This window comes from Sinocyclocheilus anshuiensis, unplaced genomic scaffold, assembly GCF_001515605.1.
Source record: "Sinocyclocheilus anshuiensis isolate Anshui unplaced genomic scaffold, SAMN03320099.WGS_v1.1 scaffold63, whole genome shotgun sequence".
Taxonomy (NCBI): Eukaryota; Metazoa; Chordata; class Actinopteri; order Cypriniformes; family Cyprinidae; genus Sinocyclocheilus; species Sinocyclocheilus anshuiensis.
The window spans coordinates 2,119,917-2,141,902 of NW_015552625.1; the positions used below are offsets into that span (position 1 = coordinate 2,119,917).

Sequence of the window (21,986 nt, forward strand, 5' to 3'; positions counted from 1 at the left end):
TAGATGGCGCCAGAGTATCTGGACGGGAGAAAGGGACAGTGACTGATCAAAGGCAATGCCATAAGCAGCCATATCAGAAGCTAATTATAAAAATATGATAGCTAGCAACATAACAACCGAATAATTGTGATATTAAATACATATTTATTTAATAAAATATTTATTATAAATATGTAAATTTATTCATTTATTAAAAGTAGAACCTGTGCGTCGTTGACTGACCTCTGCTGGTGAACATTGGCTTTGGGACAGGCCCAATGTATTAAAAAAATGATTGAACTGTCATATCCGCCAACTCAACGTTCAAGAAGCATGCTTATGTCTGTGAACTACACTGCTTGACCTGTAGATGGCGCCAGAGTATCTGGACGGGAGAAAGGGACAGTGACTGATCAAAGGCAATGCCATAAGCAGCCATATCAGAAGCTAATTATAAAAATATGATAGCTAGCAACATAACAACCGAATAATTGTGATATTAAATACATATTTATTTAATAAAATATTTATTATAAATATGTAAATTTATTCATTTATTAAAAGTAGAACCTGTGCGTCGTTGACTGACCTCTGCTGGTGAACACTTGTCATACTTCGAAGAAAACATGGCTGCCAACCAGAGCTCAGAGTGGAGGACCGTGTGCGAGAAATTAAGCCTGGCCCAGGAGCTCTCCGAAGTAGAGTCGAGAAAAGACCCTGAGAACAACCCTTTCCGATCGAAATACAAAGCTAGAGATCTGTTGAAGGAAATCCATTGTTCACTGAAAAAAAATCAAATCGAGGAGGAGGGCGAGGCTGACAATGAAGCAGACTGTAAGTGCAGGCAGATGGTGGATGAAGAACCGGAGAATGATGAATGTGGGAAATCGTGTTCCGGTGACTCTCCCGCCGGTCTGCGAGCGGCCAGGCTCGCGGTGGTGCAGTACTATCTCGGCCTGAACCACATAGAGACCGAGGAGTTGTCAGCTGGAGAGCAGCATCTGATGAACTGCATGAAACTCATCGACAAGTGCACAACAACACGGGAGAACGTCTCGTTATTCATACAGGCCCGGGTAAATATACACTGCATACACGAGCCCTTCCTCCTAAAAGCTTCGTGTAGTTTAATAAATGTGCAGTGTTGCACTGTTGGTGGTTGACTTCTGCGCTGTGGTGTGTGATTGTACGTATTGTGTTTTTTGACAGAATCAGCTCGGCATTTTGTGGGCGGGAAGAGATGAGATCGAAAAAGCACAAGGATTTCTAGAAATCGCCGAATCTATGTATTTGCTCTACATGAGAGAGGTGTGTGTGGCACGTTTTGTCTCAAAACCTGGTGAACTACTTACCTAAACAACGGCATTTTGGACATCATATAATGAGTTCCGCATGTCGTCGCTGTGACGTCTCCTCAGTATTTTAGCATAACCTGATAGCTTGCTAAAAACAAGAGTAGTGTCCCAAACGACGCACTGTACACTATTCACTTATACTATGTACTCTACCGTCCAGTTTAGGAATTTTATAAGATTATATTTGTGCATTAAGTGTGCAACATCTTTTAAGTTTTTATAAAAAATAGCTTTTATTAAAGTTTTTTTTTTTTACCTTGACAGTAATTTCTAAATCCTTTTGATGGTACGCTGATTTCTAATAAGGCGAATGGGACAGGTTTCATAAGCTGTTTCTTACTAGTACAGGCGACAGGCCCTTTGACAGCTTGACACCAGTGGTGTATTTCACACAGTGAATTTCACACTCTTAAAGGGTTAGTTCACCCAAAAATTTAAATTCTGACATTAATTACTCACCCTCATGTCGTTTCAAACATGTAAGACCTTTGTTCATCTTCAGAACACAAATTAAGATATTTTTGGTGAACTCTGAGAGCTCTCTGACCCTGCATAGACAGCAATGCAACTGAAATGTTCCCAGACCCAGAAACGTAGTAAAGACATTGGTAAAACAGTCCATGTGACACCAGTGGTTGAACTTAAGTTTTGCAAAGCTAAAGAATACTTTTTGTGTGCAAAGAAAACAAAAATAACAATTTATTCAAAGGGGTCATCGGATGCAACATGCACTTTTACAAGATGTTTGAACTGAAATGTGTGTTGGCAGTGTGTGTACACAACCACCCTATAATGATAAAGATCCACCTTTTTTTTTTTTTAAATCTCGTTAAATAATTTCCCCTTTCTCAAATCGAGCTGATCTCAGATGCCTGTCTGTGTGACGTCACACAGACAGGCCCCTCCCATGATTGTTTGATTGACAGTAGTGTTTCAGCACAGACTGGACTGGTGTCTTACCTTAGACCCGCCCTGAGTGAGCTCTCATCAGTCCGCCATTGTTTCGACACCGGAGCAGATGTAGACAAGAATAGGCTTGCTTGAGATGAGCAAAATCTGAGCAGAACCGATCACCGGTGCTCACTGTGAGATGCATGCTGGTTAGAAAAGTGTCCGAGTTACATCCGACTTGCTCTGATGTCATGCTGACATGTACCAAAAAACTCTCGCGATGGTGAGGCGGCTGTGTCGGATTGCGCAGTCGAGCGCAGTTGCTCTCCACCGACTGTGCTGATCAAAAGCATGATGGGAAACGACTGGCTGACGACACAGCTTAATGCTCATTGGTTCAGACAACCGTGATGTTGCGTTCTCTTCTAAAATGTTTTTGTGCCACTGTTAAGCCACTGATGTCACATGGGCTGTTTTACCGATGTCCTTACTACGGTTCTGAGTCTGGGAACATTTCAGTTGCATTGCTGTCTATGCAGGGTCAGAGAGCTCTCAGAGTTCATCAAAAAATATCTTAATTTGTGTTCTGAAGATGAACGAAGGGCCTGTCTGTGTGACGTCACACAGACAGGCCCCTCCCATGATTGTTTGATTGACAGTAGTGTTTCAGCACAGACTGGACTGGTGTCTTACCTTAGACCCGCCCTGAGTGAGCTCTCATCAGTCCGCCATTGTTTCGACGCCGGAGCAGATGTAGACAAGAATAGGCTTGCTTGAGATGAGCAAAATCTGAGCAGAACCGATCACCGATGCTCACTGTGAGATGCATGCTGGTTAGAAAAGTGTCCGAGTTACATCCGACTTGCTCTGATGTCATGCTGACGTGTACCAAAAAACTCTCGTGACGGCGAGGCGGCTGTGTCGGACTGCGCAGTCGAGCGCAGTTGCTCTCCACGGACTGCGCTGATCAAAAGCATGATGGGAAAAGACTGGCTGATGACACAGCTTAATGCTCATTGGTTCAGACAACCGTGATGTTGCGTTCTCTTCTAAAATGTTTTTGTGCCACTGTTAAGCCACTGATGTCACATGGGCTGTTTTACCGATGTCCTTACTACGGTTCTGAGTCTGGGAACATTTCAGTTGCATTGCTGTCTATGCAGGGTCAGAGAGCTCTCAAAGTTCATCAAAAAATATCTTAATTTGTGTTCTGAAGATGAACGAAGGTCTTAGGGGTTTGGAACGACATGAGGGTGAGTAATTAATGACAGAATTTTCATTTTTGGGTGAATTAACCCTTTAACTGTAGGGGCTCCAAAAAGTCACAAAAATACATAAAACTACATACAGTTGCACATACATGATGATAATGTTTTGGGCTGACATTTGTTTCCTTTATGCATGTCAGGATGGACAACCACCACTGGATCTTCAAGACTTTTTCGTGCTAGAGGGAGAAGAATTATCCCAACAAGAGAAAATAAGAAGGTAATATCCATCCCTGTGATCCTCTATATAAAACATTATTGTGCTTCTACGAATGTTTTAACCCCACTTTTTCCCCATATGTGTCAGCAGGTTTGAAATGGCATATACACACACACTGTATTATCTGGCTCAAGTGTACAAGAATCTGCAGCAGTATGAGAGAGCTGGACAGTACTGTCACAGTACACTACAGAGACAGCTGGAGTACAAGCAGTTTGTGCCGCTCGAGTGGGCTATTAATGCAGCCACACTGTCACAGTACTACATCACCAAGGTATGAAGTGTATGTAGTGTGTGTTCCACAGCGTCTTTTCTTTTTTGTAAATAGCGAACCTACTGGAAGGTGCATACTGCCGCCTACTGCACAACACTGGCATGACAGCTGATGTAATATAAGGATCGAGCTTAGGATAGCCAATACGATCAGTTTAAAAAAATGCTTAATCGGCCCGATCCCAATCCTTGAGATTGGCTCGGGACATCCCTAATCATAACCTCCATGATTCTGTAGTCAAGGTCATAGTAATAAACTTTGTCTCTGTTGTCATTGTATCACAGACACGGTACATGGAGGCTCGTCACTGTTTGGCTGCGGCTAGTGTAATTGCTACTCTTGCAGGAGAAATCCCCTCAGAAGCAGCTGCCAAAGAAAGTGGGTTTCTGTGTGGTGTTCATTCTTGTATGTTGCTGGATATTGTGTATTTCCTTGCACTTCCATTGCTTTACTGAATGCCATGTGGTGGTTGCTAAATGAAAACAAAACTCCCTAATTTTAGGCCGTTCACACGTGGCCTTAGTTTCACTTATAGTGAAACTTTCACTGTAATAATACTGTATTTGATTATAATAGTACTGAAACAATGGCATTCAACACTATCTGTCTGTTATTGTAACACTCATGCTTGTCGGTTGTTTTGCATTTCATCAGATCCTGAGGTTGTACAAACCAACAAACTGGTTTGTACAACTTTGGCCAATGATACAGAACCTGTAGAGACTGTAAATTAGTTTTGTGCAGCAGAGACTCCATGAAATACAAAAAGGTTATACCTACTAAACATCTTTGAAAGATCTAGAAAAGTGTTATTATGCTGCATTTGAAGCATGACACTAATGGAATTTACAAATGCAGAGTCAACGTTTAATATAAACTACCATTAAAAAGTCTGGGGTCAGTATGATTTTTTTAAAGAAATTAATACTTTTATTGAGCAAAGATGCATTAAATTGATTAACAGTAAAGACATTTATAATGTTACAAAATATTACTATTGCAAATAAATGCTGTTCTTTTGAAAATTTTCAAAAGAAGAATCCTGGGGGAACAAATGGTTTCCACAAAAAAATATTAATCAACTTGATGAAAAATGTTTCTTGAGCAGGAAATCATCATAGTAGAATGATTTCTAAAGGACCATGTGACTGCAAACTGAAGTAATGGCTACTGAAAATTCAGCTTTGACATGACAGGAATAAATTACACTTTAAAAAGTATTAAAATAAAAAACGTTAAAAATCCTAATGTCCCCAAATAAAGTATTTTCCTGCTTTCCTTTTGTCTTATAGCACATGTATTAAAATTAATACATGTAGGTTTAAAATTATATGACAGATTACAATAAATTATTATGAATGTTCTCAAAGGTGATGCTGAATGTGAAAAGCGTGAAGAGCTCCTGCAGAAGCGAGCCGAAATTGCCAGATGCTGGATTAACTATTGCCTTAATCTGATGCAAGATGCTAAAAAACTTCTTGAGGTAGCCATGCTTCTTTCTTTTACATTTTGAGAGCTTTGACTTATTACTTTGACTTGTCTAAGCATTTTCCATTGCTCCATAGGATAATATCGGAGAACTAGACTTAGATCGGCAGGAAGAACTGAAGAGGGCACATCGGAATGAAGAGGAAGAAAATGAGAAGGGAAGAAAGAGCACCATCCTTTTTGGTTCAAGCGACACCTTTGACTCCATTTGCAGCCTGGAAGAGAAAGTAAGCAGCATGCTTCCACTAGACTTTGAAGAAGCCCGTAGCATCTTTCTGGTGGGTCAAAGCTACGTAGTCCAGGCCAAAGAGTATTTCGCAATGGATGGTCACGTGACAGATCACATTGAGATCTTGCAGGACCATAGCGCTCTCTTCAAGGTCCTGGCCTTCTTTGAACAGGATCTGGAACGCCGCTGCAAGATGCACAAACGTCGCGTCGACATGCTGGAGCCAGTCTGCAAGGATTTGAATGCCCAGTATTATTTGCTAATCTGCCGACAGCTGCAGTTTGAACTTGCAGAAACCTATTATGAGATGATGGACATGAAGTTGGCTGTAGCTGACAAGCAGGATCAGCCAGATGTGCACACCATAAAGAAGTTTAACCACTTGTGTTCCTCCTCTATGAATTATTATCAGATGTTCCTGGACTCCATCCGCTCACCAGAGGGAAAGTTTTCTGAAAAACTCGAGGATGACCTGCTAAGGCCGGCGCTGGTGGCCAAATTCCGTGTTGCCAGATTACAGTCCAAGTTTATTTCGAGTAACCTGGCCACCCAACTGGAGAATCTCACCCACTCACTGGAGTCATACAACTTTGTAGTACAATACTGTGAGGAGAACCCAGAAGCCAAGAAGGCTGTTGAAACCGAGCTAGAGTTGAGCATTGAGATGGTCTCCCTGCTTCCTCTCAAGATAAACAGAATTGGATCCAAAATTGCCTCCTGCAACTAACAGGCTGTTGAAAACAGTTTATTTTGGCCCCTCACATAAATATGAACAGTGAACACACACTACTGCTTGTTCCTTGTCAGACCTAGATATATCGAATGAGCTTTCCTAGGACCACCGTGTAAGAAACTCCTTCAACCGTAGAACCATTTATCACAAACCCTTGTGGACCGATGTAACTGCATGATTTACAGTCACTAATTTATTTTCAATGTGCAATGTACAATTGTATTTAATGCAGTAAAATGTTTGTTTCAAATTTTATGTCTGGTATGTTTAGCAGGCCCAAGATTTAACATATAGCTGTACTAATATTAAAGCATTTTATGCCAATAAACATAAAAAGCATAAATGCCATTCTTCGTTTTGTCTTATTCAGTCAAGACAAAATATTAAAGGAATAGCTCACCCAAAAATCAAAATTTGATGAAAATGTACTCACCCTCAGGCCATCCAAGATGTAGATGAGTTTGTTTGTTGTTTCAGTTTTGCATTACATCACTTCATCTGCAGTAAACAGGTGCCATCCAAACAGCTGATAAAAACATTACAGTAATCCACAAGTAATCTTACTCTAGTTCATAAATTAACGTTTTGTGCAGTGAGAAGCTGTTTATAAGAAACAAATTCATCATTAAGGTGTTTTAGCTTTAGGTCCATCTGCAGTTGTCCTCTTACATCAAAATCAACTGTGCTTAATCTGTGCATATTTCTCTCCTGATTCAGAAAAGACTACTTTTTAAATGGATAAAGCAATATTATGGATAGAAGATGGATATTTTAGCCGGAAGTAACAGTTTGAAGTAAAAACGTCCGGATGCATTTGTTCATGCAAACATGCAGCTTTTAACTTCACAAGATGTTAATTGATGGACTGGAGTTGTGTGGATCATTGTGATGTTTTTATCAGCTTTTTGGACTCTTATTCTGATGGCACCCGTTCACTGCAGAGGAAGTGATGTAATGCTTAATTTCTCCAAATCTGTTCTGATGAAAAAAAACAAACTAAGGGTAAATTTTCAGCACATTTTAATTTTTGGGTAAACTATTCCTTTAATTGTAAATTTCCATTTACACACACACAGATGTGCAGCCATTATACTGGTAGATTATCCGGCTGAGTGCAAAGAGGAAAGTACCAGAGAGTACAGTGCCTGTCGTGTTCATTTTATTTAATTGAGTTAATGTAGCATCAAGAACGTTTAAGCGGCAAGCTTGATGTACATTCTTTCTTCGCAAAGGATGTGGTTCATATTGTACAAGATGGATCACAGATTAGAACAGCATTCATAATATGAGCTGATTTCACAGAGTGAACTGTGCAACTAACGGCTGTTTTCAACAGACAGTTGAACTATACACCAAACTTACTGCATTTCCTTCTCTAAATGTTTCAGTAATACCATTCTGGTGCTTCTCTTTATTGTTATGCTATAGGCCTATCCATTGTACATTCATGTGATAAACAAATAATACCAAAATAAATATCAGGACCATAGTTGTATGGTTGTATGCCACGTTTTACTCGAACATAAAATTTGATATCAACTAGAGTCTGTAATAAGAGTCTTGCTGCAGTTTAAATTTGTTTATTGAACTCATTTTTACTCTCAGCTTCATAAATTATAATCCAGTTAAACTCAATGGTTTTGTAATAATCGTTTCGGTTTCAGTGTGATCAGTTTTAGGTTAGAGTAAAATCAGGAAACCTCTTGCGTGCTTGCTATAGACAAAGAAAGAAATACACAGGATGCTGTCATCAGAGTAACTGTAAAGAAGAGAAAATGCAGAGAGTGCAGGTTTTTTCCCTTAGTCAAGTCTCTGCAAGGAGCAAATATGACTAGCTCAGAGGAAGCTCTACCAAACCGAAATTACACACTCCTGTTCTTGAGATACAGCATCTGATCATTATACTTGAAATATGAGTAAATGTCCTATGTCTGTGTGTTTGAGACGATCATCTTCAGCCTGAGAGACAAACAAACTTCAGACGCCGACCCTAGCCAAGAGTTAAGTGTATAGTTTGACAAACACCAAACTCAGTGTACATTCCGTCTCAGTGCCATTTAAAACATGGAGATTGTTTAGAAACATTTTGAGACATCATGTACAACTGTGTCTTTGAGTTTTAGGACTCCTTTTTTTATCTGAATCAGTTGTCAGGTCATTTCCATATGCCTACATTATGTTTAATGCTGTGCATTAAACCCAAAATTGTCTTAAAGTAATCATACTTAAAAATTGTCCAAAACAGTGATTAGTCTGGTTGCTACAGTATGGTCAAATTAGCAATGTTAACAGAAACATAACAAACTCCCCAGCAGACAGCACTTGTAATACTTAGAATAATCCGCAAGACAGAATTTCCTTTTGCGTATGCATGTAATGGAAAACTCCTCTCTGTCTTGCCATGCTATGTGCTAATAAAAGGAGAAACCTTGTCATTTCCTGTGTGCGCAAAACCACTTCCTGCAAGTTATGACAGCTTTGTATCAACTGTGTGCAACACTGCTCCACTATATTTTACTGTTTTACATAAAAAATGTATTCATATGTGCATGTTTATAGCAACATACTAAATATTCATCTCACTTCAAAAGACAAACATAATTTGTGTTATGTATATAGCATGTCTTGGCAGTCGTTCATTTATCAGTGTGTGGATAGTAATACACATTACAAGTAATACACATTGAGTAGTAAACACATCACAGTTAAATTCATTAATTTAAAAACATATACATCTACATGCAGAAACTCTTTTTGTGTTTGTTAAAAATGCCATTGTTGTGTGTTATTTGTACTGTAGAATTTCACATTCATGTTATTTGATATAATCTAGTGGGAGTGACATCAACCCATTCCCACAGAAGAGTTACGTCTTCGTTCTGGAAATAACCTGATATACTGTAAATTTATGGGTGATTCTGCAGAATTTGACCTCATTAATTATAGGCTGAGTGTTAATATTGCTCAACATCTCAGACAAGTTACAACAACAAAATGAAAATACTGTGGTGCTGGTATGAAAAGATTTTTTTATAGAAACTGGTACCTGATATGGGGCAATGGCTTTCAGGATGTTTCAGCAGAATGTTTGCAGCATTTGTTGCTCAAGTCTGCACCTGACACAATAGTGATTTGTAACGAGTACACATTTTTTTCTAAAAATCACTGAATTTCACTTTTTAAAGAATTAACCAATAAACATGGACCTTATAAATGACTTCTGTTATAGCTTAAACTTTCAAATTAATTTTATTGCCTAGTAGAACACTAGCCTTTCTTGACACTCACTTTTAGCTAAGGTCTAGCTTTGAATTTTCACTTTAATTGGTATATTTTTGTTTAGTTTTAATCTGACTTGTTTTGCCATTCATGTTGTGTATTTTTAAAACGACGGTTGGATTCGGGTTGTGTATTGGTAGGCTAATACTCGGTGTTTTTTAGGATTGAGCATTGAGAAACCTTGCCAAAACGAGCTGCTGTAGGCTGCTTTCAGGAAACAATGACGCACACAGGGGCAGGGTCTGTTACATAGCTAGCACTGAACTGGGAAAAGTTCTTGTCTGACGTTCATCTGAAGACATTTTCTTTCGCATCTTCTGCTTGACAGGGACAACAGAATGAGATTTTACCACAGAATAACTTTGGCACTGGCAATAATATGCCTTTTTGGGGACAGAGGACTGGGTACGTTTATTTTGTTCAAAATAGATGATAAACTTAATGGTCTGTTACGGAAAGTGTTTCTAGGTTTCAGAACCTGCGTGTCTTCACGTAAAGATCAAAAGAAATTATTATACAATATATTTTAATAAAACAAAGGCAGACTGGGAGAGACCAGTCTGAATAGGCTATTTACTTAAATTAATTAACTATATCAATAGTGCCATTAATTAGAAGCTTAATTGTGTTTTTATAATAAATAGTAGGCTATAATCATAATGAATTTAGGCTACTTCTTCGATTCCGGTTCCTTAACGGTTCTATCAACAAATATTTTAATAACCTCCTTTTGAGGAGGAAATATTAATTGTATCTTATTGCACATAAGCCTGTTGCTGATTAAAACATTTTATTTCAACAGAAGAGATAGGCCTATTGGTCGAGATATGTGGTTTTGATTCACTACAAAGAACCGGCTCATTAGAATTATTCGTTCGGATTTCGGACTACCCTGCAACGTGAAGCATGGGTTTGATTCACTAAAAAGAACTCCTTAGAGTCGGTAGTTTGGGAATCAGACTACACTGAACACTTCGCGCAGTAAATTCAGTAGCGGTGTTGCGGCGTCGCTGGATAGTAGTGCAGGAAATGGTTTTAAATGTCATGAAATGAAAGAAATGTCATGTACCACGATATTCGTCGGCGAAATTCATATAATACACAATAAAAAATACACAAACAAACAATAAATAAATAACACATAAGATATAGGCTAGGCCTAGCTAGCCTACATAATAAATGAAAAAAAAACCCACATGAAATCTATTTAATAAATACAATTTGTGCTTTAAAAAAAAAAAAAACATCATAAAAACACAGAGGATAGCCTATTTAAGTAATCTGGCCAGTTCATTTTTTTTTTTTTATAATTCCCGAGGAGTTTCTGAGGATGGTGGTAATGTCTGACAAACCTCTCATCTGTCATTCTGTATTATCCCTGAACACAGGAGCCCCATCCAAAGGCAGGTATATGTGGGTGAAATGCAAGCCGGATGATAAGTACGCAAACTGTGTCACACAAAAAGGCCCCCTGGTGCCCCTATCAGGGCAAAGCTCTCGACTTCCACCTTCTGCTGCAAAACACATGTAAGTTGCCTGTTTATTCATATCCATTTTTATTGAGAATTAGTACTGTATTATGGTATGTAGTGTTCATTTTAAAAGCAGAATCTGTTCAGTTATTTCTTTGATGTGTGTATTTATATCTAGTCAAAACTAACAGGATGCATAGCATGTCACTACTACAAATGAATAGTATAATTTGATTAGATTTAGATTCAGTTTTAATAACACAACAAAAATTATATCACCACTATACCTGCTGTCATACCTGAATATGATTATTAGTAAAAAAAATAAATTATATATATACTGTATATATATATATATATATATATATATATATGTATATAATATGCAAAACAACAAATAATCATGATTAAGGATGGGACCTCAGGAGTTGTGTTACAGTTTAATAATCCATCGATATTGTTGTAATAATTTCAATATCTGCAAGAGGAAGCTGGAATTTTTACATAACCATATAGGGCTTTTAAAGAAACCCATCAGAGATGCTATCAATGTTAAAGTAACAACCAGCAAGTAAACAAAGGGGTCTGTAAAACAGAAAGTGTTGTGAGAGACTTTTTTCTACCTACAGGAAGAACTGACTGCTTCCTTATTAAGTATCATATAGAAAATGGCGGTTAGAAAATAATCTTTTTTAACAAAATATGCTGAAGTTGTTGAACGTCAGGGGCATTTCCCAAGTCACTCTTATGTCGTGACATATTGATTGTGAAGCCTTACCACATGATTCAAATCTCTGTTATCGTTTTCCTGGCAGTGCAGATTATTTCTGCTCAAAGTAGTTTAGACTATGTCTTTTCTTGGAAATATAAATATCCGTAAGGCTTTAGAGATGTTTTCTGCAAGGTTTTATAATGTCAAATATAAATTTTTAGTGCTCATTCCTACAACTACAATTGTTGTGTATTATATAAGTAGACAAGGCACTAGATATAGCACTCGAATGTTTTATAATTTCTGCCAATCAAACAATATGTGATTATGGTCTTATTGATATCAATGTAACATCAATGTTTTTTTTAATTACTTCAAATTTATCTTCAGATTGTGCCTTTTTCTACTCAGCATTTCTCATGCCGAATCACTTCCTTCCACACATCAATCACATTGACGTCACAGCTGTATCTCCTCAAAATGTTCATGACCTTCATAGCCGGAAAACATAATATCTCACAGATTAATGAGATAACTAGAATGCTGAAAACAATATAGAATATTTCTCAGTAAATTAAACAGAGAGTTCTCCCAAACATTAAGACTTTGTCATCATTTACTCAAGCTCATGTTGTTCAAAACCTGTATGATTTTTTAAAATTGTATTGATTGATTGATTTTGAACACACAAGAAGATACTTTGAAGAATGTTAGCAACCAGTTTCTGGTTGGTTAACAGTTGGTAACAACAATGTTGGCAAACAGTTTCTGGTCCTCATTGACTTCCATAGTCATTTTTTTTTCTCCATACTGTGGAAGTCAATGGCTACCAGCAACTGTTTGGTTTCTTCAAAATATCTTCTATAGAAGATATTTTGAAGAAGGTTCATCTGTTGAACAATATATTGTTCAGCGTTTTTGTGACAAATGAGGACATAAATTTGTATAATGACAAAGGTATGCCATAGGTATTACAAGGAGAAGGTGACTTTTCAGGACATTACCCCATGTCCCCACTTTTCAAAACGCATATAAATCACACAGAATGGAGTGTATTGAAAATCTGAAATAGCACAAAGTTTCCTGTGAGGGGTAGGTTTAGGGGTAGGGTTGGTGTAGGGCAATAGCACATACAGTTTGTACAGTATAAAAAACATTACGCCTATGGGATGTCCCCACTTTTCACAAAAACAAACCTGTGTGTGTGTGTGTGTGTGTGTGTGTGAAGTTAAGCAAAAATTTACAAATGAGATATGAATGAGGTATGAATTCATAAGAATCAGCCACCAATTAACCAAAATGTAAAATACCTTTGAATACTTTTGAGTTTCTGTTGGCGTTTCAGTAAATAATTGATGACCTGAAAGAGAAATAATACTTTTCTGCATCTACCCAAACACACAGAAAAATATGTTTTTTACACCTGTATTGCATTCAAATGCCTACATATAACCAATGAGACCAGGCTGCACAAGTTTTATTCTTCTTCTGTTTGGGCTGTTTGGAGCTCAAACATTCTGCTTGATAACACATCTTGTGTTCCACAAAATAGAGTAATTTGTGATGATGGGTAAATAATGACAGAATTTGTGTGTGTGTGTGTGTGTGTGAACTGTCCCTTTAATGCACCTGTTATTCACTCACTCTTGTGGTTAACTGTTACATTTCCCAATATCTTCCCTATACTAAAGTAGGTACTCTAAAACATTGTGCTTGTCACAAGGAATATGCATTTTTTTATTTAGATATTCCATTTTGTTTTTTAAGTCTAGAGCGGTGAGGTCAGTGAGATGGTTAAGAAATGGGCTCCTTATGTTCTCAACAAAATTACAGGAAGGGCTGAGAGGATGTTGGAGCGCTCTTGAACGACTTTGTGCTTTTGTTTCCAACAGATTCCCAGTTAGCACAGAGGAAGCCACTCCTGAGATGGAGGAGCAGTCAGGAGAGGGTTCAGGTAACTCAGACGCCTTCGCTCCTTTTATCAGCATGGATCAGAAGTTGATGAGAGACGCAAGAAGTCCAGAGCAAGAAGTCAACAAGAATGAAGAGGAGGGGTCGACTGAGTTCAGTGGAGACATTGATTACTCTGAATATGTTGCACCTCAAAAAATAGATTGGCTTTCTAAAGAGGATTTGAAAGAGGAAAACATTATTGCATAAAGGGTTACCCTAGATCTCATGTGCTTTTTCTTTTTTTGTACAATGTGAACCATACGGGATGCTGCTTTTTTGGTCACAGGTATAATTAATATATATTCTTAAACTGTGACATGCTCTGCAAAAGTTTATTGTATTCTAGTTTGCATCGTAAGGATCTATTTTTGTTTGCTCTTCAACTTTGAAACTTTTATATTATTATTTTTTTATTTACTCTTAATGTCCACAGTGTGACCTATGATCTTTATTAAAACAATAATTTAAATCCATTTGGAATGGAAATATTACTAAATTCAACAGGGGCAACTTAAATAAAGTGTTTGGATAGCAAGAAGTACATTTTGTAAAAATATTTTTTGCCATATTGTATTTGTAATATATTCTGAACTTTCAAAAAAAACAAAAACTTTTGAACTATAAAGCATTCGCCTGTTATTTTAAGCACTTTACACCAGAAAAAGGAGGAATGAACTGTATTGAAGAAATGTTCTAAATATGAGATGAGGTCAGCCGTTCAGGCTTCCTGTTTTACCAGAAGTGTATTATCACACTATATCTTGTGCGTTTCCGGACTTACATCTCATGATCGGTTTCTCAGCATCTAGAGTACAGACATAAAATTTAGAATCAATCTGTATGTAGAGCAACATTATAAAATTGTTTTCAAAAGGTGCAAATGTGGAATTCAAAAGTATGCCATGTGGTTAAGATGACACACTGCCTTCAGAAACCATTTACACCCACATTTAGTTTCTGTTACCTTCAAAGTTACACCAACACAATAAAATAGTTTCCTCGCTTTAGATTCAACACTTGTAACTTTTCAGAAGCAAAAGGAGATTTTCATCTGGATTCAAAGCTGAACTTTCATGGGCCATTTCACATAGCTAGCAAACGCCAGATGTGACTTTATCAGAAGTGGCAGCCACTCTCTCAAGAGCCAAACAGATCAGTATCTCCAGTTTCTTCTATTCCAGCCAAAGCGATCTGCAGCTCCATTAGTGTTGTGTGGCTGACTTTTTGTTCAACTATGACCATCACTTCATTTGAATAGCTGGCCTGATATCAGAAGAAGTTTGTGTTGTGCAGCGTTTCATCTGTTGTGCAGCAAGTGATTTCACAGCTTCAAGGGAAGTTTTTTGTTGTTGCTAATATAATTCTGAAGAAGCTCGGATAAGTGTTCAAGTTTAATTAGGCCTTAATGTGTATTAATTTTTTTATTTATTTTCAACACATTTTTATTTGTGTACAAAAGAAAGAAAATCATGCTTTTAAATAATACTTTGCAAAATGAAAACATGTAGGTTTCTCGGAGCAGGTTTAAAGGTTTTTTTTTGTGACCAACAGTGGGGCACGTTGTCACAATATATCGGGTAAATTTACCACAATGCAACATGCCATTCAACAGTCTACTAAAGGCTTTACAGTAAAATATTAAAAAAAAATGTTATGAAGAACACAAAACAATGAATGAAATTCATTTAATTAAATTAATTGTAATTAAGGCACAAATACAAATTGTGGCACACAAAATTGTCATAAAACTGTTCTGACCATCAGAAATTGTACTTAATAAATGTAATAATTCAGTTATTGAAATAATCAAACCAGACACAAATAGAGTACAAAATAATGCCTGAAAGTATTTTTTTTAAGTTAAGCATTTTTATATTATAACATGAATATATGTAAACTAAATGTAAAGAATTATGTGAAACATAATAATAATAATTGTTTACTTTACACAAAATATGCTTATACAATGTAAAAAAAAAAAAACACTTTTATTTTGAAGTTCAGTGGTAAAGTTGATGTTTCAGCGCTCACTCGCTGTGTTCCCGTCGGTCCCAGTCCGTTCAGCTCAGAGGAACAGGGATCCAGCGGAAGCTGTACTGAGGAGAACTGTTCAAGCTAAAGCTACAGAGCTGAAATGGTGAGCGTTAATTCAGACTGCAATTAATGGTTGAAATTCTTGCACTTAATACACCGCTTGCCTTATTCCCTCTGGAATAAAAGCCCACGATCCTGGCAAACATGTTTGCAGTGTATCCAGTCTGAAGTAGGCCATGGAAGTCGTGAAGGATTGGGTGGGGAGGCTGCTCATTATCAGTCAGCGATAAACACTGATAAAACACAGTAAACGGACTCTAGTGGCCTTACAAATGAGCTCTAATGGAGCGTTTGTATATTCTGAGCTTGTTTTAACAAAAACGTACATCCACGCAAGTCCTCCAGGACCTTTAAAAACAGCTGTAAAGCTGAAGGTTGAATCCAAACTAGATATCTAGTTCATGATGTTTTTCACTAAAATGAAGCTATTTGTAAGTTAAGCGTTTTGCACAGACTGGTAAATGTTTCTACAGCGCTTCCTCTCTCCGTGTGGATCTCGAGCAATGCAGTGCGTCGGCATTTACTTGTATTGGCAGGGTTGTTTATTTAGCTGTTCTATAGATGTGATTATATTTGTATAGAGACAGATTGAACAGTTAAGCTAATACAAACATATGTTAATTGATGTGTAAAATTACTGTGTAAAACAGATTGACTTGGAATGTCGCTGTTGTGATGTAGGACCACAAATGTGTCACCCCTAATAGTTATGTCAAAGTGTTCATAATTTTGAACACTTAATTTTTTAATTTAGAACTAGGCTGTTTTTATACTACTGCTGCACTTTACACAAGTGACGTACAAATGCCTGTTACCAACAATTGGGATATGTCAAAAGTTTAAGACCCTGATTTGGGAAAACCTAGATTTTCAATATTCTCACATTGAATCTAGACTAGGTATGTGATGTGGGACAAAGATGAAAATGGGTTTTCAAGTATCAGATTTATAAAGCTTTAATTTTTTTCTGCTTTTCAGCTTTAATAATTTTTTTTTATCATACTTTTTTACCGTGATTTACAGAAGACACCCACTAAAATGCCATTCAGTGTAACAATAGTTCATATACCAAAATATTTTGTCAGGCATCTTTAGAACAAGAAACATTAGGTGGCATTAAAATAAATGACATAATTTAAGGATCACAGTGAGTGCAGCTACCAAAACTCCTTCAAACAAAGTTTCTAATCATTTAAAATATAGTAAAATGTAGTATGCTCACCTTTTCTTTTACATAGTTTAATAAGCATGGGTCAGAATTAATATGTTGCTTTATTGTTACATAAATATGTCTGTTACACTGAATGACAATGGAACATTATTTCTCACATATTTTGACATTTTATTTTCACAAAAGTTATTTAAAATGTTAAAGTAGACACTCTACTTCCATTTATTATGCTTTATAGGTTTGTACAATCACTTTTGTAAATTTAATTCAGTGCGGACACCAAAATGGGATGTCTCATATTTGATCCAAATACAAAGTATGTGAAATTAAGTTGTCATGAAATGAAAATTCACCTTGTCTGTTTTCTAAATGCATGTTATAAATCTTTTTGCAAATTATACATACATATGTTTTTACTGTCACAACTCGATCTTCTAGGTAAATGTCAGACTTCTCTCTGGTGACATATGCCAGACTTATCCAATCAGTTAGTTTGATTTGACAATATGGAGGAAAAGATTTGTCGCTACTTCCATTTTTATCACGACTACAATAATATAAAAGAAATACACAGTATAGAATGTAAATGTAGCCTAAATTTAGCCATCACTCAGCAGGGACTAAAGACATAAATATTAAATGATTTGTTTAATCATTTAAACATGGTTAACAAGGTGAATTGAAAAATAGAATTACATTGTCATTCTTTCAGAGTTTCCTTGGAGGTCTGTTTGGCCCAGTGTGTGAAATCGATGTCATTCTGAACGATGCTGAAAGCAGAAAAATGGCCGAGCTGAAGACTGAAGATGGGAAATTGGAGAAGCATTATTTGTTTTATGATGGAGAATCAGTTTCAGGAAAGGTGAGCGAGTAGACATCTCCTGTGTGAGTCCTTTCCTAAAGTCTCTTAATTTCAAAGACAACTGACACGCATTGTGTTATGTCACCCCAAGGTAAATATCAATGTGAAACAAACAGGCAAAAGGCTTGAACATCAGGGAATTCGCATTGAGTTTGTAGGACAGATCGGTGAGTTAACTCAACACATTCACTTATTCTCTTTTCTCAAGGCATTCATGCAGTAAACCAGCTTCAGTATTGCTGTTCTACTGTGCTGAGATCTTAGGAGAGCATGTGGTTGTCACATGGAAAGGGAGCTAGACTACTCTACACATTTCTGTGAGGGAGGCATCTGTTATGGTGCCCCAGTTGAATTCATTATTAAGTTCTGCAAAAATGATTTTTCAAAGTTGTAAATAAAACAAAGATTCTATTTCTGTTTTTCTACAAAATTTCATATTTAATTCAATTTGTTACTTGCAATTACTTGAAACTGGAATTTTTAGGTCTCATTAGTGATTCTGATTGTCTCGGCGATCTGAAGATTGCTGCATGCAATGTATTTTTTTTTCTGTCTAGCCACTGCATAAGTGTGTGTGTCTCTCTTCATGCAGAGCTCTTCAGTGATAAAAGCAATACTCATGAGTTTGTAAACCTTGTGAAGGAGCTTGCTCTGCCCGGAGAGCTGACACAGAACCGCAGCTATGACTTTGAGTTCATGCAGGTGGAAAAGCCATACGAGTCTTATGTTGGAGCGAATGTGCGATTGAGGTTAGTGAAGACTTTGTAAATGTTTTTTTTTTAATTATCCTGGCTAAGCATTAATGAGAAAAATGACAGTATTTGTCTTTTGACTGCTGCTTTAACACACAGTTAGCCTTTAAAATTTGTCCTGGCTTTAATTTAAACTGTTTTATCTTTTTTCATAAGTCAGACAAGGACATGTGCTTTTCACGTCTCTGCAGGTATTTCCTTAAAGTTACAATTGTGAGGAGGCTGTCTGATTTGGTAAAGGAGTATGACCTCATTGTGCATCAGCTGGCCTCCTACCCTGATGTCAACAACTCTATCAAAATGGAAGTGGGCATTGAAGACTGCCTGCATATAGAGTTTGAATACAATAAGTCCAAGTAAGTGCACTTAGAACTTTACTGTTGATTTAATCCTAGTTACATGAAGTGAGCTGCTGCGTAATTCTGAGTATGTATGGATTGACTGGTTTGAACTTATTAGTGTAATTGATTTTGAGCTAACAGAGGTCTTCTTGCCTGCCAGGTATCACCTCAAAGATGTAATTGTGGGTAAAATCTACTTCTTACTTGTACGGATTAAAATCCAACACATGGAGCTTCAGTTGATCAAGAAAGAAATGACGGGAATTGGTATGATCTCCTTTCGTGTTAAGTTTTATACACGTATATGTGCGTATGATTTAAGAATGACTGTTAAAAGTTATTATTAAAGGGGTCATATGATGCGATTTCAAGTTTTCCTTTCTCTTTGGAGTGTTACAAGCTGATTGTGCATAGATAAGATCCATTGTAGTCCAGTTTCTTTTGCTTTTTATTTATTTTAAACCAATTTCTTTATATACACTACTGTTCAAAAGTTTGGGGTTGGTCAAATGTTTTGGAAATATTTGAAACATTTTTGCTCACCAAGGCTGCATTAAATACAGTAAAACAATGCTATAAAAGCAGTAATATTGTTAAGTATTACATTTTATAAAAAAAAAAAAATTATATTTCTGTTTCAATATATTTTCAAATGTAATTTATTCCTGTGAATTTTCAGTGGCCAGTGTCACATGATCCATCAGAAATAATTCTAATATGCTGATTTAGTGTTTAATAAACTTTTTTTTTTTTTGATTGATATTTTTATCAATGTTGTAAACCGTTGTGCTGCTTAATATTTTTGTGGAAGCAAGGGTGTATTTTTTTCAGGATTCTTTGATGAATAGAAAGTTCAAAAGAGCAACATTTATTTGGAATATAAATTTTTAAGAACATAATAAAATATGTAATATTAAAATTTAATTTAAAAAAATGTGCCCCCAAACTTTTGAACAATAGTATGTTTGTAATTTATTTTTTATAAACTTTTCACCTTGTATCCTCAAGCACTTAAAATTAATTAGTTTCTCATGTGACATGCCTATCTAGGGCCGAGCACAACTACTGAGACCGAGACTGTGGCTAAATATGAGATTATGGATGGAGCACCAGTGAAAGGTGAGCAGCTGCTCCACACCATTTTCTGTATCATTTTGTAAGGATATAAATGTAGATGAGTCTTTTAAAAAGGTTACTTCTACAGAAGACACAGAGTACTAATGCCAGAACATAAATAATGGGCCTCATTCATGAATCACGAACAGAACAAATTTCTGTGTAAACCATTCGTTAAACCTTTCGTGCATGAATCATCACATTCAGTTCAATGCAGGGTTATTGAAGTAGAATCAACTAAATTGCCAGTTTCATTACTGACTTTTCCTCCCTATTGGTCTAAAATGTATTTCTAGGTGAATCCATTCCTATTCGCCTTTTCCTGGCTGGTTATGACCTTACAGCCACAATGAGAGATGTAAACAAGAAATTCTCTGCGAGGTACTTTTTGAACTTGGTGCTTGTGGATGAAGAAGATAGGAGATACTTTAAACAGCAGGTACAGTAGTAATCAAATTTACAGTATAAAATTAATTTAATTATCATATAAAAATTGTACACTTTCAGTGTCTGTTTGTCCAGCAAGGTGAATAGAATGCTTCGTATTTTTTTGTAGGAAATAGTTTTGTGGAGGAAGGCACCCGAGAAACTGCGGAAACGGAACTTCCATCAGCGCTACGAGTCACCTGAGCCTCGGCCGAGTCTCTCTGCTGAGCAGCCGGAAATGTGAGCAGGGTCTGGAGAGCAACCAGCCAGGGACACACGTACCTCTCACTGACCAGTCGCAGGAGAGGAGAACATCTTCCACCCGAACATACATGCAGATCGCTGTTCACATGGTCACCCCTCACAGCTTATGGTGATAAACTGTGCCTGATTTGGCTCTGCCCTCCCTGCCATCTACAGCAAGCAATCTGTTAGTATACAAGGACACTTTTTAGAAAGCACTGGAAACAATAATGTAAGTAATATAGCACATCTTCAAGGTTGCACGCCTCCCTAGATGAAGAAATGTTTTTAAAAGTGCACTCACTGGTATCCTCTATGTTCCACATCATAGAGCGGAAACATAGACCTAAACACATTTTAAAGAGCTTTCTCATGCATGCTAGCTGGTGAATCTGAGTTCATAGTAACAGTTAATAAAGGCAATGGGGTCAGTTTAAAAAAAAAGTTCAAGAAATGTAATGGCACCCAGCCACACTGTATTTGCAATCCATTTAAACGCTGTAAAACATTTCTATTTAACTTATTTAGCTATCTTCTCTTTTTTGCTTGTTCTTTAAATGCTCCTTATGTTAAAGGAATTCTGTCTTTGAAATAAAAAAGTATGTGTCTATATATAAAATATTTAAAGAGGTTTTGGACTAGAAGCTTTATAAAACTAGGGCAGTTTGTGTAATTATATTGGGCACATGTATTCAACTTGTCAGCCCAGTTTTGAATAACACACTGGCTTAGTAGTAAAAGAGGGCCACTTAGTTTTGTGATCCTAATTAGTTTTGTGAATTTCTGAGATGATTCGTTGCTATTGATTGCTAAATATCATCTCTGCTGCAATTACATTTCATATGGTCTAAATTGTTAGACACCACAGAGAAATGCTGGAATTTTGTTGTATCCTTTGCATGTCATCCTGCTATAATGTTTCCTATCACAAGGGGATGTTAACATTTTTTCATTGTTGCAAATGTGCATATTTTAAGTGGTTTGTGGATTAAATGTTTATTTGGACCTTTTCATTTTGAAACTGTTTTTGATTTCACTCTAAAACAAATGTATTCTCTTTTTTTTTTTTTTTAAACACACTCATGGAAATGTCTGTGTACAAAGCCATTGAGTGCCCCAATGGAAAAG

At 36.7% G+C, this 21,986-nt stretch overlaps 3 protein-coding genes across 3 annotated transcripts; all 3 read left to right on the forward strand.

The window, feature by feature from the left end:
* Positions 1–582: 582 nt before the first annotated feature.
* LOC107666503 (KIF1-binding protein homolog) lies at positions 583–6,867 on the forward strand. The gene is made up of 7 exons (XM_016457872.1): positions 583–1,055; positions 1,189–1,287; positions 3,634–3,713; positions 3,804–3,987; positions 4,272–4,365; positions 5,358–5,470; positions 5,553–6,867. Exons 1-7 carry the CDS (start codon positions 606–608, stop codon positions 6,429–6,431), a joined length of 1,899 nt encoding a protein of 632 aa, XP_016313358.1. The 5' UTR covers positions 583–605; the 3' UTR covers positions 6,432–6,867.
* A 3,094-nt stretch (positions 6,868–9,961) lies between these two features.
* On the forward strand, positions 9,962–14,403 carry srgn (serglycin). The gene is made up of 3 exons (XM_016457980.1): positions 9,962–10,121; positions 11,105–11,243; positions 13,793–14,403. Exons 1-3 carry the CDS (start codon positions 10,055–10,057, stop codon positions 14,058–14,060), a joined length of 474 nt encoding a protein of 157 aa, XP_016313466.1. The 5' UTR covers positions 9,962–10,054; the 3' UTR covers positions 14,061–14,403.
* A 1,473-nt stretch (positions 14,404–15,876) lies between these two features.
* Positions 15,877–21,975, forward strand: LOC107666532 (vacuolar protein sorting-associated protein 26A-like). The gene is made up of 9 exons (XM_016457918.1): positions 15,877–15,990; positions 17,831–17,980; positions 18,072–18,147; positions 18,573–18,729; positions 18,924–19,088; positions 19,234–19,340; positions 20,124–20,192; positions 20,486–20,628; positions 20,746–21,975. The coding sequence occupies exons 1-9, from the start codon at positions 15,988–15,990 to the stop codon at positions 20,857–20,859; spliced, it is 984 nt and encodes a 327-aa protein (XP_016313404.1). The 5' UTR covers positions 15,877–15,987; the 3' UTR covers positions 20,860–21,975.
* Positions 21,976–21,986: the final 11 nt, after the last annotated feature.

What these genes read in the sequence shown, in the direction of transcription:
- LOC107666503 (XM_016457872.1), top strand. Translation starts at nt 606, where the DNA reads ATGGCTGCCAACCAGAGCTCAGAGTGGAGGACCGTGTGCGAGAAATTA. An exon ending in ATTTGCTCTACATGAGAGAG is followed by an intron (nt 1,288 to 3,633) that starts GTGTGTGTGGCA and finishes TATGCATGTCAG; the next exon opens with GATGGACAACCACCACTGGA. An exon ending in CAACAAGAGAAAATAAGAAG is followed by an intron (nt 3,714 to 3,803) that starts GTAATATCCATC and finishes ATGTGTCAGCAG; the next exon opens with GTTTGAAATGGCATATACAC.
- srgn (XM_016457980.1), top strand. Translation starts at nt 10,055, where the DNA reads ATGAGATTTTACCACAGAATAACTTTGGCACTGGCAATAATATGCCTT. An exon ending in TTTTGGGGACAGAGGACTGG is followed by an intron (nt 10,122 to 11,104) that starts GTACGTTTATTT and finishes CCCTGAACACAG; the next exon opens with GAGCCCCATCCAAAGGCAGG. An exon ending in CCTTCTGCTGCAAAACACAT is followed by an intron (nt 11,244 to 13,792) that starts GTAAGTTGCCTG and finishes TGTTTCCAACAG; the next exon opens with ATTCCCAGTTAGCACAGAGG.
- LOC107666532 (XM_016457918.1), top strand. An exon ending in GAAAGAAATGACGGGAATTG is followed by an intron (nt 19,341 to 20,123) that starts GTATGATCTCCT and finishes ATGCCTATCTAG; the next exon opens with GGCCGAGCACAACTACTGAG. An exon ending in GGATGGAGCACCAGTGAAAG is followed by an intron (nt 20,193 to 20,485) that starts GTGAGCAGCTGC and finishes ATGTATTTCTAG; the next exon opens with GTGAATCCATTCCTATTCGC.